The sequence below is a fragment of the Labrus bergylta genome, chromosome 10, assembly GCF_963930695.1.
Source record: "Labrus bergylta chromosome 10, fLabBer1.1, whole genome shotgun sequence".
Lineage (NCBI taxonomy): Eukaryota > Metazoa > Chordata > Actinopteri > Labriformes > Labridae > Labrus > Labrus bergylta.
The window spans coordinates 17,410,442-17,426,545 of NC_089204.1; the positions used below are offsets into that span (position 1 = coordinate 17,410,442).

The following is a 16,104-nucleotide window of genomic DNA, read 5'->3' on the forward strand; positions in this document are numbered from 1 at the left end:
CGAATCAAACATGCACACACATGCACACAAAAACTATATTTATGTTTGTCATTACTTCCAGTTGTGTGTCCCTCTCATCCACCAGGCGTTTGAGGTGGAAAGCCAGGTTCCTGGAGAGGCTGTCCGTGTCTTCAGGAGGTATTTCCCCACTTTCCAACCACTGCAGGTCCACTACATTCTCCTGATTGTGAGTTACCTAAAATATCAAACATTACATCATCCATAACTTTCGTTGTCACTCAATGTAGAGGAAAGACTGTTGTCCAAATGTTCATTCATAAAACATTTTTAGAAATGTATCAAAACTTTGAACTCAATGATAAGATTGAACTACGTGTAGAAAGTACATTAGACGACTGATACTGTGGCCAAAGACCTTAAATATCTTAATTGTCTCTCTAGATTCGCTCATTATTGAGGAGAAATACCTCTTGAATGTGGGACGCGATGGCAGCTTTGGTGTCAAAGTCCAGAGTCTGGATACGCTCAATGTATTCCTCCTTCCTCTCGCACTGTAAACAGAGAAGGGAGAGGGTGGAAGAAAGGAGAAGACAGTTACATTTTTTAGATGCTTACGACTTGCTTGGAGGTCAACTGGAGGTTAGTAGACCAAAATCAAGACACAAGACAGGAAATCCTCTGAAATACAGGTTTTCAGGAAGACCCCTGAAAACTTCAAAAAAGTTTACCGTCAAGATCGAACAAAGATTGTTTTACTCCCTTGCTGACTCAAGATCAGATTAGAACAAGACTGCGCTAGAGATTGAGCCCTTTTATGTGCTAATCACTCAGATGGAGTTTCTCACGTGTGCAACTTTAATTTTTCCATAAACAACTGAGCTAGTAAAGGCCAATTGCTCTTGTTTGAAATACAGTACCAGCTTGACAGAAGAAAAGGAAAGGTCTACGACACCATTTATTACCGTACATTTATAATTGTTTTCTTTGCAGTTGAACAACTAAAAGATGTCCAATCAGAATAACAATAACTTCAGCAATTTGTTCAGTTTGAGAGCTTCACAACATAAGAGACATCATGTTGCAATGGCATTGATGTTTTGTTTTGTTTCTTATGTTTGCTTGGCGTTGGACCAATACAGCTTGAAAACCGCTTGAAATACGCACACGGAGTGCACAAATGTTGAAGTGGACAAAAGTGTGCTCTTACCTGAACAGCACAGCCGAGTAGCAGCAACAACAGTTTTTTCGTCTCCTCCAGACCTTGCTCTAAAGGGAAAAAAAAAGAAAAGAAAAAAGATGGAGTATTCTGAGTATAGCCAAAACACTCAAAGTATGTCTACATTCAAAATGACAATCTAAATCAAGAAAAAGGTGAAAAAAAATTGGAACGAGTCTATTTGTGCCTTGTTTCTGTTTTGTCTTTTCAATCACAACTTGTGGTTTAAGGAGGAAGAGTAAAAACAAACAAAGGAGCTTAACAAATACATTCTATGGATGTTGAACTGATAGTGGGGGAAAACCTTGCCTTCAGCATTTAGCAGCAGAGGAGAGATGTGGTGATTGATGACGGCCGGTTACAGATAACAATGATGCTTTTGACTTTTGCCTTGTCTAACACATTTAAATATATTTCCTACAATCAAGATTTTGCAGGTCATGACTGAGATGGCGCATCTGGATAACTTGAGGCAGGATGCATCTATCAGTCCCTCCAACATGTGAAATTACAAATTAATTTAATTCTTTGGTCTTCATGATTTTCCCCTGATAAAAAAACCCCTGCTCTAGTAGAAGTACCACAGTGTTTCCCACAGTGTCATGAGCTGGCAGGAGGAGCTTCCAGTACTCCTACACATGTCAGGACATATTGTCAGACACTGCAGAAACAGACAAACAGCTGCTAGCATGCTCAACAGGCCTGAGCTCATCTGCCGGATTTGGGTTAAACAGTAAACCAGGTGGTGTAGGTGTGTGTTACAGTGACTAAGTTGTATGCTATATGCACGTTGTAAGCATCTGTGTCTGTTTCTATACTGGGACTGAGTGTGGGTGTGGGTGTGGGTGTGGGTGTGGATGTGTGTGCGTGTGTGACAGAGTGAAAGGGCCAGCTCATCATGTGGCCCAGGGGTAGTGAGTGCTCCCACTGTCTGGCTCTAGTAATAATAATTCCAGATTAGAACCAGTATGTTTGTTGTGAAGGGTGGTCTGTTTGACTCACAGCTCAAATGTCCAATCATCACATACAGAAAGACTATTATTATCTATGACTCAAGCCATATAAATCAGATAAATAAAACTGCTTCTCAACATCGTCCCCAAATAAAGTAAAAAGATGAGCTGTCTGTGTGGAGCACAAGGGCAGAGCACAACGAAACAGGCAGTTCCATTGGGACGCTCCATGACAGCATCCATCCATCAAATTTACAGAATCCTCCACACTATCAAATCAGTCTTCCTTCTCTCATTTCTCTCCAATCAATGGAGATAAACAAGTCATTGTTTTGAGCACAGAGGTACCCATGTGATAATTTAAAATCAATTGTGGGGAAAGTACATTTTGTTTCTCTCTTATGAAAAGGGAAATTGACAGCTGTTGGACTGGACCTCACATCTAAATGTCAGTGAAGAAAACATGTATCAGGAGTGAGCATGAGAGCTGTACCACAGCTCAGTGTGGTCAGGAATCTAGCAGCAGTTAAAGATAATGTGAACAGGTTGGTATACTAAAACAGAAATGTTGTTTGAAAGTCTCTTGACACAAAGAGCTTTTTTAAGATAAGTATTAGGGTGTAGTATTCTGAGACTGGCAATCCAACAATTATTTCTTTCTGGCAGTACAGCACAAGTGAGTAAACTAAGCTACAATGACCTTCATTAAATAACTAATAGAGATACAGTTTATAAAGAGAGAATGATTTCAGTTTCTTTCATGTTATCCCTTCACTCACAGAAAACCTCATTACAGTTTCTTAAATTGATTGAACATTTATTACACAAAGTAATTCAGCACAAAATATTCCACCATGGCAGATAACTGAAGTCATTTATTGGAAAAATATTTAGATCTTGAATTAGTCAGTCTTAAATAAGAAATACTGAAATTCCTGAGACGCATCAGCATTCTTGATTCTGTTGTAGAAGAAAATCATGCATATAAAAGAGAATATGAGAAAACCGTGAATTAAAAGGATAAAGCAAGATCAAACTTAATTCTCGCAGCTGCGGGGCTTAAAAGTACTCTATTAAAGCCGCAGGAGCCTGTTTCTGTCAGGAAAGGGATTTACGCAGCTCTGCAAACCTGGGAGCAATGTAGGAAAGATTAGGGACCTCATACAGTAAATCATTTCTACAGCTAGGGAGGTAGAAAAGGAAGGAAAAACCGAAAAGAAAGGAGACAAAGAAAGAGAGCAACACAGAGCAAAATCAACACAAGGGAGAGATAGAAAGAAAAAGAGAAACATAAAGAGAGTAGAAGGAAGGCAAATAGGGTAATAAAAGGTTAAAAATAGAAAAGAGAAATCTCCCTCTAGCAGCAGCGGCATAGGGAAGGAGGCTTCAAGGAGGTGCTACCTGTCTCTTCCTCAGAACCGCTTCTCTCCCTCATCCCTCCTTTTCTACACACATTTGCTTTATTCATCCATTTATTCACTGCAACGCCCATCCTTCCTTCCTTCCTTCAACATAGTTACAAATCATGTGAGCCTCTTGAGTGTTTGCATTCGCACATTTTTACTTCCTTTCCAACTCCTCTCTTCCCTCTCTGCTTTATCCTTTTGCAGGAAGCAAGAGGTCAGAGGGACAGTGACTAACCCTTCTTCCTGCGATGCTATTGTTAATCTGCGTGAGGATGTGAGTTTAGTGTACATGAAGAAAGAAATGTGTGTTTGGGTGTATGTGTTATTATTGGCTACGACGCTGTCTTCCGTCCTGATTAATGGAGACATTCAGGACTCCAGGACTTGCATGACAGTTGGGAAATTGGTACAAGCAATCTGATATTGCTTTGACAGCATGCCAGAGAGCGTTCGTTCCATCTTACTGTGGATTTCTTTCTTTTTTTAAAATGGTATTTTTGCTTTTTGAGGCAGATAGTGTCAAATACCTTGAGGAGCTTAGTTCTGTGTCACAAGCAAGTCAAATCTGCTGAGCTGAACTGCCTCAAGATAGTTAAACATTTATATATAATAAAGGATATCAAAATATATATATATTGTTTCTTAATTTATATATTTTGCTAATGTCTATAGGCAACCCAGCATGTGCACAAAGAAAAAAAATATTTCCATTGTATCCTTTTTTTTTTTTTTTAAATCAAGACACTTGATGTAGGGTCAGCAGGTATTTACTGGCTTTTGGACGGTATCATGTGCGGTTGTCCGGCAGATAAAGATATCAATGGCCAAATGTCTGGCTGGGAAGTCTGCCAAAGAAACAAATAAATACAAAATCAAATTGCAGCTCTGGGAATAACCTATGTTAATATGAACAGGACAATGTAGGACTGTTTCCCGAAATATTCTTTAAACACTCAGCACCCTGAGTGAAAAAACACCCTTGCCGTCAGCTGTTTTTTGTTGCTGCGCTCACAGTGCTCTCAGTTGAGACAGTCATCAGCTTTGTCAACAAAGGGTACGATTTCCAGGCGTAGAGCTGCTGCTGATGCCAGGACAGGACTCCTTTACATTGTTTTTTTTGGTGATATTTCCTTGAATGAAATCTAATGTTTTACAGAGGTAATATATATGGAGGTCGTGAGCGCTTCAAGCACTTCAAATACTTTCTGTGGACACAGGCCCCGACTCTGTCTGTTGAATCATTTGACAAAACACTTCCCCGTTTATAATATGGGGACAGACATTTCTCTTCAGAAGCCTTGAAGCTTGCTGCGCATCCAGCTAAATTTAACCCTGATTTGCGAGAATGAGTCGCACATCGGGTAGAGTGGTTCTGTACAAAGCACCAAGAGGACTTTTAATACAATCAATTCTTGCATGATAATGAATTAACAAAAGCTTTTGATGTTTTCTTCTTAATTTTAATTGTTGTTAAATGTAGGTTATACAGCATGTATGGCCATTCAGAGCATACCAGCGGTAGTTGTTCTATCGCTAGAATAGAATTCTGGGATCTTAACGACCAAATTGGCATTAAAAAAAAAAAAAAGTCTAGCGTAAACTCTGACTTGATGCTAGGGCTGGGCGATATGGACCAAAACTCTTATCTCGATATTGATTAGCTGGATGGCGATACTCGATATATATATATATATATATATATATCAATATGTATTTTATTAACAGTGAAAACACATGGAAAATAAACTACCCGTTTGTGAATTTAAAAAGCAATATTATAAAATAAAAATGTTCCTTAAATACAATAAAAGAGAGAGAGAGGAGGAGCAGGGTTAAGAGGGACAGACAGTCAGTCATCATCAGTGAGATGAGAAAAAGGAGACCTGGCACCTCTATAACGTTATTTTAATGCAACATGAACTATATCGATATGAACGATATTGTCTTACCCTATATCTTGTTTGAAAATATATCGATATATCTTAAAAACTCGATATATTGACCAGCCCTACTTGACGCCACATCATCAAAATAGAACACAACAAACATTCACCTACAGACAAGGAACAGTGTTTGACTGGTGCTAAATTAGCAGGCCAGACTTTTTCTGATCTACTCTTTCACACTCGTACACAAATAAATAAACAACTGTCAAAGACCCCCAAGCCTCCCAGCCTCTCCAGTGTTTTTCTGCTTATTGAGGGACGCTTTAATCTTAAACACTGTTTTTACTGTTGTTGTACTAGCCAGCATGAATTCTTCAGTGTTTATATTTGGAAGAGATTTTAAAAATCTATACTCCATTCAAGATTTCTACATATCAATGCAACAGCTATGCAGTATTTTCCCTTCAGTAGGAAAACTTGTGCAAACTGAATTTAAGCAACAATAACAAAGATCTTTTTTTGTCAAGAGTCATTAAGTAAGGAACAAAAATGTAAAGTTTTCAAAAGATTAGACTAGATTTCTGCTAAATATCCACCAGCTTAAAGACAGACTAAACAACAGTGTGTCTGTGTATCTCACAATGCATACAAGGCAGACATAGGTAAACCAGAGCCTGGGGGTACGACAGTGATTCCCACTGTTCACTGTTTTAAAGACACCCCTCCCCCATCCACCAGCTAAACACACACACGTGCATGCACCCACACACACGAAGAGTGGTCCCCTGCCCCCTAATGATAGCATAATAAAAGCCACATGGCCAGTGACTTTCAGCTGGCGGCTGCTGAGCCAGATTGCCAGACTCTACAGCCACCGCTGGTCTGACTGACTTAATGATTATCTGACAAGCTAGAGGGTAAAGGGTAAAAAGAAACCCAGAGGAATGCAGTCTAATGCTTTTTGCCTGCCTTTTGCCACTAGCTCTAAGCTACACTCTTGTCATTTTGTCTGCATTGTGCCTACTTTAGTATTTATATGACTTGAGCTGTGTGTAAGGCTTTAGATTTTCAAGGCAATGTATGACGTGGACCTGAGAAATGAACTCCTGAGAACTTGAATGTAACATATTCAAACAGCAGCAGACCATATTTTTGCAGGTCTGATCTCTTGACCTCATATTACCAACAGCCGATTATCTCTGGGAAGCAGCACTGAAAGGAATGAACAAAATGGCATAGTATACCACGGATGGTTGTTGTCATTATTGGTCCTGTAAACGTTTAGAAAAAAATAAATGTAAAAAAATACTATTTTACTAAAAATACAAAGGGCCAGAAAGATGATGGTGTGTGGTCTTAAGTGATTAAAACTTGTTTATTGTTAGTAACAACGAGGTTACCGTTGCATGAAAAAAAAAAAACAATCACTGGTGCACATATTGTAGAACAATGTATGTGTACATAATGCAGCCACTCATTGCTCTTGTATTTACCCTTCAAGCGTCATGAGGGCGTATGGCAGATAAAGAGGCATCACGGACAACCATTGAGAAGTGTTGAAAAGCCTAAAATAACAGCAATTGCCGTGTTGAAATGGTGACAAAAGCAGCTCAGGGAGAAAGGGAAGATTTGGAAGCAATTTCACCTGCTTGCAAAGGTAACATCTTTCAACAAGCTCTGCCAGCTGAGCTGGAGGACAACTCTCTTTGTAAAGCTGATAATAACATTGCAGAAATGTAAGTACCAGTATATGCTATTCATCTTCATTAGGACACTATTTGAAAAGTAAAACAACAGATCACTTGTAAGGGTTAAGCAAAGGATCTGTCATGGGGTCATTGTTTGAGAAGTTGTTCTACATCCGCATAAAGACAAACATCTTGTATCCCATATCACTCCTTTTATCAACACAGAGCTTTCATTTTCACAGCCAGGACACTTTTATCTTTAACAAGTCAGTGGCTTCATCAACGTCACACAGGGGTATCAAGAAGCACTCAGGGCTGCAGAGGTCAAGCTGCTTCAAAATGTGTTTTTTTTTTTATATGAAATGCAAACACTTGACACTGCACCACTGTTGCTTGGATGCTGCTGCCCAGACATATCAAATGACATGGCTGGGTTAAACAGGTCAAGGCTCTGCTGAACAAAGGGATAAGGATGTTAATACTCTAGGTGGTAGAAGTGAATAGATTTTGCCTGCCCTAGTCCATATTGTCAAATATAAAGCTATTAACTGAATGTCTGAACAATAGGAAAAATATGTCTGGATAATTACAGTTGGGAGAAATTAATTTCAAACATCAAAGCACTCGAAAAGCAGATGTGTCTTTTGGTGAATTCTTATAGAGTGTCGACTAATTAAAGCATTGTATGTGTATACTTGCTGTCCTGATTTAACAAGACGCACGTCTAGCAGCAGGGACGAATCATTCTCTGCTTGGTAAATACATGAACCTGTATTGTGATGTTATTCAGTGCATTGACACTTACCAGACAAAGGGTTCCTTCCCAGTACCAGTACATTTGGTAAAGGCATCATCACAAGCTGCTGGAGAGTCTCCTATAACAAAAAGAAGTACAAAGCATCGATTAATTCTTATTAACTTCAACCTAATTAGGCCAACATGACTTGGATGTTTTAGTTCAGCGGAGCTTTTTGAGTGTTGAAGTTTGTCCATAGCAGTGTGTTTTGCTAAAATGTCAATGGAAGATTCAGACACTTACTGTAAGGTATAGTTAATGGTCAACTTTTGAAATAATTGCTTTTACACATGTTTGTCCAAATTAGGTTACTTTTTCTCCAAATATCACACTGAGGAAGCAGAGGGTTTCAGTTCACATGCCCCTTCTTGACAGCCTTCAGTATTACTACAAAAACTGTCCTAAAACATTCACAGTGTAAAAGACGATAGGTAAAACGTAATGTCATTTCCAATCAGAAGAAAGAAGAAGGCCGAAGAATACATTTCAGTACAGGCACAATTAAGACTTAAGATTATAAATATAGCCAAAAGGAAAGCTAATTTGAAAGTTAGGATCATCTATAGTGGCAAAGGGCCATCGTCTCATGTTGTGATACTATCCAATTTAAGTGTATTTCTGTGTGTGTGAGATGATGCAAGTGACAGTGGTATTTATGTGGGTTCAATTGCCAGTGTGGGTTTTGCCTCAGGTCTCCCTCCATTCACGTCAATCATGAAACCCAAAATGAAAACATGAACTGCAATTTACAACCGTCACACAAACATATCCATGATATGTTCACATACCAACACAGACACACAGCCGGTAAACATGGGCAGAACCTCATTTATGTATGATTTAAATCATCAATCGCTCAAAACGTTCAATCAATCGATCTTTCAATTTATTTCATTTTTATAGCGCAAATTCTTGACAGATTTTATCTCAAGATATGTTACAAAAGGAGCAAGTCTGTAGTCTGTTTGCTGTTATATTATTTACAAAGACCTAACATGAATCCACCAAAACAACTTATTATCTTCCTCATCCACATCCATGTATTTACATACATTTATTCTCAAGGTTTTGCAGTAACAAACATGATGCTAAGTAAAGGCACTAAACCATAACCAGGACTGACATTATTTCATTTAATGAATTATTCATGACACATGGAGGCCATGACTCAAGAAATGCTTGTCAAAAGATTTATACAATCCCAACCTTTAGAGAAGTATAAACTAATTCCAAAGCAGAGTAGTGATGAAAAAGAAGAAATGTCTCTGTGAGCAGAAAAGACTTGAAGGTCACATAACTTGAATATTTTATGTTTACCTGATGGAAGCGAGTAGAGTGCACTCGTTTGACCTGACAATTTGACTTGTTTTCACAGGGTTCTGCTGATGTCATGAAAAAGAGGCTTATATAAGAAAGGGGATTTCGAGACACCCGTCCGCCGTCCCGTCCCCCCTCCCCCCTCCATCCCTCCTCCTCCTGCTGTAACCATCTGCCTTATACATATTGTATTACCTCATAATGGAAGTGAAGGGGGGTGTGGGGCAGGAAATCTGACATCATTTGGTCATTTCGCTGTTTTATTTAGTTAAACATACAACAGTCTGTGTTGATTTCAATTATTCCTAAAATAATCAGCACCATAAAAAGGAATCTTTAAAAATCTAAAGTGCACATTTATACAAGTGTTAAGACTTTTAAAAAGCTATATTTGGATTCCCTCGTCCAATAAGTTTATGACATCATTATTCAGTTGCTATTTTCTTCCATATACCTCTTTGTACACTTTGTACATGTTGTTTGAAGTACCAACATATGTGTTTGCAATTGTTTTGAATTGAAAGAAAAACAAAAACAAGTTAGCTATATTCTACTTTTGCAGAGGCTCTAATAACATTGTGTTACAGAGGAAGATGGTGGTAGCTTTACAGTGCTTCACTCACATCTGGTTACACTGATAGTGGCATCAAGTCTGACTGACAAACAAGATTCTCAAACCACAAGTTTTAAATCACACTGTAGTTTAAAGTGCTTTGAGTATTTTGTAACTGAGTTGATGAGGGTGGGTCTGTCATTTTTTTAGGTGCTGATAAAATCTAATGAAGAGGAGGAGCAGGGCCATGCTTAGACCTACACGAACACATGCAAATAAAAACAAAAAAGCTGACAGCAAAGTGATGGAGGTCAAAGTGTAGGTCAGACCACATGTCAGTCACAATTATAAGATCAGGAGCATGGCTGTAACTATACTTCTTTCAGTGGTGACGAATGTACTGACCCCAACTGTTCTGTCTGTCCATGTCTCTGTTTACACTGGTATGGAGCTTGCAAAGAAAGTTTCATGATTCTCTTATTGATTAAAAAAAAAAAAAACAGGCATTATTTAATCAACCATAATTAATGAGACTATTACTTTATAGATAAACAATTAAGATCTGCTATTCAGGGTGGATTACTATGAACATGAAAACATAGCCTTTACTCTCGTTTTTTCGTCCAGGTTTGGACATCAGCAGATGAAACTACTTTTAAAATACATTTAATCGAAATATTATATAATGTTGTATGGTTACCCTGCAACAGAGGATGATAAAAATCAAACCTATTTATTCAGAAATGACCAAACAGCCATAGTGTCTGAAGACAGATTGAATTCATAAGCATCAGACTGAATGATCAGAGTGGCTCAGACAGTCACAGTTGGCTTCTCACAAAGGGATATTTTATGTGCCCAACAGCCATTGCACTCTGTTAAACTTGTGACAGTCCATTTTGACAGAAACAGACAAGGCTGTAAAGGGCAAAGCAACTAAAATCTACATTAAACTGGATTAGTAGTAAAGCATTACATACACACACACACACATTCCTTCTGTGCACAACCACCTGTCATTCTCCTGACCACTTCTCCAACCAACACACACTCACACCTGTCCTCTTCAACGGCAGCATGTGTTTGCTGTGCGAGCACAACATTCAGGCTGTGCTTTTGGTCAGACTCTTATGTTAACAGTCAAACAATCGTATCACAACTAAAAAGTTGAAGACTTCAACGGATTCAAGTACCAGTATCTTTAACCAAACAAGGCAAATTCAAAATCTAGCTTAAGTGCAGACAAAATGTGATTTTGGCATGAATGGTTCAACACAAAATGATTATTCAACTGTTTTTCATCTCTTTAGTTAAACAGTGTGCAAAGAGAAAATCTGTAACGTGCAATGTCATGACCTAAGATCAGCACTATGCCAATGCAGCATCACTTTTCCTTCCTCTCCTTCCAATTTCAAGGATCCATCGAACTGCTGGTTAGTATGTGTCGCTCTGTTAGCTTGGAGCTTTCTGATAGAACACGTTGAGCTTCTGTTACTTTTAGTTATTTTAACTCTCTATCTGACATTATAACACTTTAAAAGATTGCAGTGCTACTAAACTCATGCGGACCAGATGCTTGATACATGTTCCCAGAAGTAAGACAACTGTGTCTTTACTCCAGCACATGGAAGTGTAAATGTTTAATAGCTTCCTCACTGTGGCGTGCTGCCCCATGTACACATTACAAACCAAATGGTGTGGGTTAAAGCTAAATCTCCAATTCAACTTTGTAGGTTGCTATCTACTGAAGGGGCTGGAGCTGGACAAAAGTGGTTAACAAATTAACAGTAAGACCAAATCCTAGTGGTGACCCAAAATTGTCGAATATTCTACGATTTGTTCGAGAGAGCCTCAGTCAAACGTCAGTCTCACAGTCGTACACAAGGATCATTCCATTACAGCTATATTGGTGGGCTCACAGTCTAACTTCACATAGATTTGCCTGTTTTCTCCAAATAATTCCTGACTCATAGCTTATCTTGGTATTTATCAACTTGTTAACAATTCCAATGCAGCTCTGAAAACCACTTGAACTTTAAATGAATGCCTTAAGTGTGTGCATGAAGAAATCACTCCAAACTATGATAAAAGCAGTATATCCATGTTTTGAGAATTTCATTTGCCACAGGAAATTTCCGTCATCGGCCCAGTCGCATGCAACTGGCCGTCAGAACAGGGGCATGTGCCTCCTTTCAATTCAGGCTCTCACTGGCTGTTATAGGCTGTAAACGGTATAACAAAAGGATGTAATTGGTCGAATGAGGTGTCATCACAAAGTCATAAAAACACTGGCGTTAAATCTGTAGCAAACCATGGATCCTTATGGAAGAAATGTGTTTGGATTAAATCTTTTACTGGATTTAGAGTGTGGGGACTTGTTTTTGATGGAATATATGATGGGGAGAGTACAGTAAATCTTCAAATAGTAAATTACAAGAGCAAAATAAAATTGTTGTTTGTTTGTTTGTTAGATGTTAGTGCAAGTTCAATGTTATTCAATGATCTGTTGACGATGGGCAAAATCTGACAAATCAGGTTCGACTATGTAAATCCTTAGTCGTGGACAGGCCTACCAAATCCATATCAGAAGCTGCATAATAAATTAAGCATCAAGTATCTTTACTTCTGTCCCTTGTAAGAAATATTCTTGTCAATAGAGCAGTAGTTTGCTGCATGTCTGTTAGTGTACGTACATAAAGGGACGTACATTCCAAGATCAGGGCAAAATTATGCTCTGAGGATTAGCTGCAGGTTTATAATCCAAACTACAGTAGAGACCAGTATGCCTCTTGGATTAGTTTGGGAGGCTAAACATACATAAAACATGATGGACACTGCAGGAGGGGACCAGTCTTCTCCTGTCGTGGCAATGTATTAAGAACACTGAAAGGCATGCACGTGCATACGCAATACACAAGAGCTTTCAAAATTGAAAGCTTTCACTCCTTCACTGTAGGTTTGACACCAGAAATGTCCTTGGTGTAGTCACCATGTCATAATGTCTATAATATGCACTATATACACAGAAGAAATAGAAAACAGTCCCTCCTTTAAATTTTCTAAAGAGACAATATTCACACAGAGAGGAAATTAATGATAAAAAGAAATATGGAGAAGGCGAGTTAGCTCTGCTGATATGTTAAGATCTGATATCTATACACACATTTATCAACTCATGACGTATAAAATCGTAGCTGCTTAGTGGATACTCAAACACACAAGCTGTAACTGCAATAAAATGCAAGGGCCATGCAAGGGTAAAAAGAAAGAGTTGTGTAAATTGGAGTGGTGTCAGAGGAAAGGTTATAAGGCTGCTGTGTTTCTGCCTCACAGGAGCCCTGTCTGTTAAACTAGGCCTCCCCATGCACACATACCTCCTAAAACTCCTCCCCATCTTTCCACCCAAGCACAAGTTCCGCTACCGACGCAGCTTAAACAGGGGACTAATTGTGTGTGTGTGTGTGTGTGTGTGTGTGTGTGTGTGTGTGTGTGTGTGTGTGTGTGTGTGTGTGTGTGTGTGTGTGTGTGTGTGTGTGTGTGTGTGTGTGTGTGTGTGTGAATCCAGCATGAACCCTGAAAGCCTGATTCACACCCATTCTGCAGACATGGAGTGTTGCCATAGAAACGAGGAGATGGGTATATTTCCCCCCATGCAAGCCTGCCACGAGTCTGCCACACATAGTACAGTGCATGTTCAAACACACATGCGCACACACACACAAACATAAGCCCTCTCCTGGGCTCGGCACTGCGGACTTCTCTCCTGCTGAAAAACCACAGAGATTATGAACTTGAAAAGGTTATTACCACCAACAATAGGAAGGAGCATGCTTCCTCTTCCTTCCACATCTAACACAAATTCACACACACACACACACACACACACACACACACACACACACACACACACACACACACACACTGAAACCACTTAACACCAGATCTCAACACATCCCCATCAACTGAATCAATGAAGAGAAAGCCTTCCCCACTGTTCAACTCTGTAATAGACGCATGAGAACACAAAAGGGGAATGCGCACTGCAGTTCAAGGAGCGAAGCAGCATCGCTCCAGCCGCTTATTGGATAGATGACGAAAGGCGTCCATCTCCTTTCTTCTTCGTTATTTCAGACATATTATTGACTGGAACTTGAATCAATAAAATACAAAATACAAATACTTATAAATTTCGTCTTTCATATATTGACTTTGTCGTCACAAATGGCACACAGTGACAAAAAAGCTTTTAACTTAAAAGAAGATAAATTAGAGATAGTTTCCCCGTGCTTGTTTCACTTATTATGACAATATTTCTGGTCATGTAAAAATGTCATTATGAAAGTTAAGTGAAACAGGAGTATTAATTCATTATACTTGCTCAACAGTAAACTCGACTGAAAAGAACAGCAGTCGAAATCTACTGACGGCCAGATGGACAGATCATCCCTTTACATGAAGAGGAGGAGAGAACGAGCCGTTAGTTGCCAGTTTCTTTTGTTCTCTGGTGTTATCTATCAGATAGAGTGCTTTTTACAAAAGAGCCCTGAGGCTTAACGAGTGGTTGGGCTCATCCCACTGCTAGTATGAAAAGGTGGAGACAGGTGGGCTAGTGAACACTTATGTCCACAAACCAGGCCCAATGATAACCCCAGGGCTCATTTAAACTGGTTGGAGAACTTGACAAAATTACATCTATCCTGAGAAGTCAGATTTGAACTTTGTAATGCAAAATGTGGACAAGATGAAAAAAACATAGACAGTAACACGTTCTCAATTTCACAGCGCTTTCCTGTCATACCGGTGTTTTGTCAGTAAATTATTTTTAAACGATGCGCTAAAAAACTGCTACAGCATCAATGTATCAAGTGCTCGTGCGTGCGCATGTTCTACAATTCACTTAGCAGACGCTTTTATCCAAAGCGACGTACATCAGAGAGTAAGTACAGCACAAGCAAGGATCTAGAAAAAAGGGAACAATGTCAGTAAGAGCAAACGATCAGCTTTGAGTCCGATTGGACACACAGGTGCTGACAGGCATTGCACAGAGGCAAAGCACAACATTGACGGCAGTTCTTGAGAGCTCTAATCGTTATCAAACAAAAACAATCGTGACAACCATCATCATCAATGATATCAAAACCATCATCATTAGTGCATGTGTGTCAAAGTTGAAAGGCAGCCGACGGCTTCACTGCTGTCCCTCCCGCAAACGCGCTCGCTACTCTCCATTTGTACACTCGCACACAGATCTTATCACCAGAACAGTTGAGAGTGACAGCAGGGCATGACGAAAACAGAAGGGAGGAAAGTTTCAGCCACAGTGACAGACAGCTGGAGGAGCTGGAACATGCTGCAGCTAAATTTCCCCTTAAAGTTAAAGACTAGATCCTGGTAAAGAAAAAAGTTATTCTCAAAGCATCTTAGCCCTTAAGAGAGCTCCTGAAGTAAAGATCTGAGGATGAAGAGTTTCTCACAGAGGAGAAAGAAGGAGAGAAAGGTGATCATAAAAATTCCAGCTCTATCACAGCCTCATATTAAACAAGTAATATGGGAGGTACTATCTTATGTACAGTACCATGATGATATGTGATATACCATAGTACTATATGGTACATACCATAGTACATGGTATACCATTGTATGTACTATGGTATAGCATGGTATATACCATAGTACAAGGTATAGCTTGGTATACCATAGTATGTACTATGGTACCTCACATACGGTATTACCATGGTACATACCATAGTACCTCCCATATTACTATGGTATACCATGTTACATACCATAATATATGGTATACATACCATGTCCTCTTGAAACAGGGGCTGCCTACTTTACACAAAATATCCTGCTAGGCCGTATGACACAAGACACATATGTTCTCAGTGTTGTTATTGAAGGAGAACAACAAAGCACAGGAATCATTTGGGGAAGACAACCAGAAAGCCACAAGCTGACATATCAACCTAATTTGCTTCTTAATTAAATAAATTCCCTAAATCAGCCTTATTAAGAGATGTCTGACTGCCTACTGCCCATGTGACTGTAAGTTAGTTAGCTAACTGCGACAGAGTATTAACAGGATATTCAGCTGTGAGTGTGTAGCATGTGGGTCTGCATGACAACACACATTTAGCCTGCAGCTAGAAGCACATGCCCTAATAAACAGATTTGCTCATGACTGATGCTGAAAGGAGCAACACGACAAATAGTATTGGAGAATTCCATAATTAGGAAAAAAAAGAGAGCTTGACGTAAAAACTGGAATAACAAGGACAGAAAATCCATTTGAAAAGGTGAAAAAAAAAAAAACCTATTGAAACAC

The 16,104-nt window shown here is 39.2% G+C and overlaps 1 protein-coding gene across 7 annotated transcripts in view; it reads right to left on the minus strand.

The window, feature by feature from the left end:
• The window catches only part of LOC109997360 (girdin), a 63,569-nt gene that overhangs the window by 29,445 nt on the left and 18,020 nt on the right, over positions 1-16,104 (minus strand). For all 7 annotated transcript variants that reach the window (XR_010667040.1, XR_010667041.1, XM_065959518.1 and 4 more), the window contains exons 4-7: positions 7,916-7,985; positions 1,169-1,227; positions 429-512; positions 56-196 (exon numbers count right to left, since the gene is read on the minus strand). Coding sequence is in view for 5 of the 7 variants with exons in the window: in XM_065959518.1 (XP_065815590.1) it covers positions 56-196; positions 429-512; positions 1,169-1,227; positions 7,916-7,985 (354 nt within the window). In the remaining 2 variants the exon portion in view is untranslated. The remainder of the gene's footprint in view (positions 1-55; positions 197-428; positions 513-1,168; positions 1,228-7,915; positions 7,986-16,104) is intronic.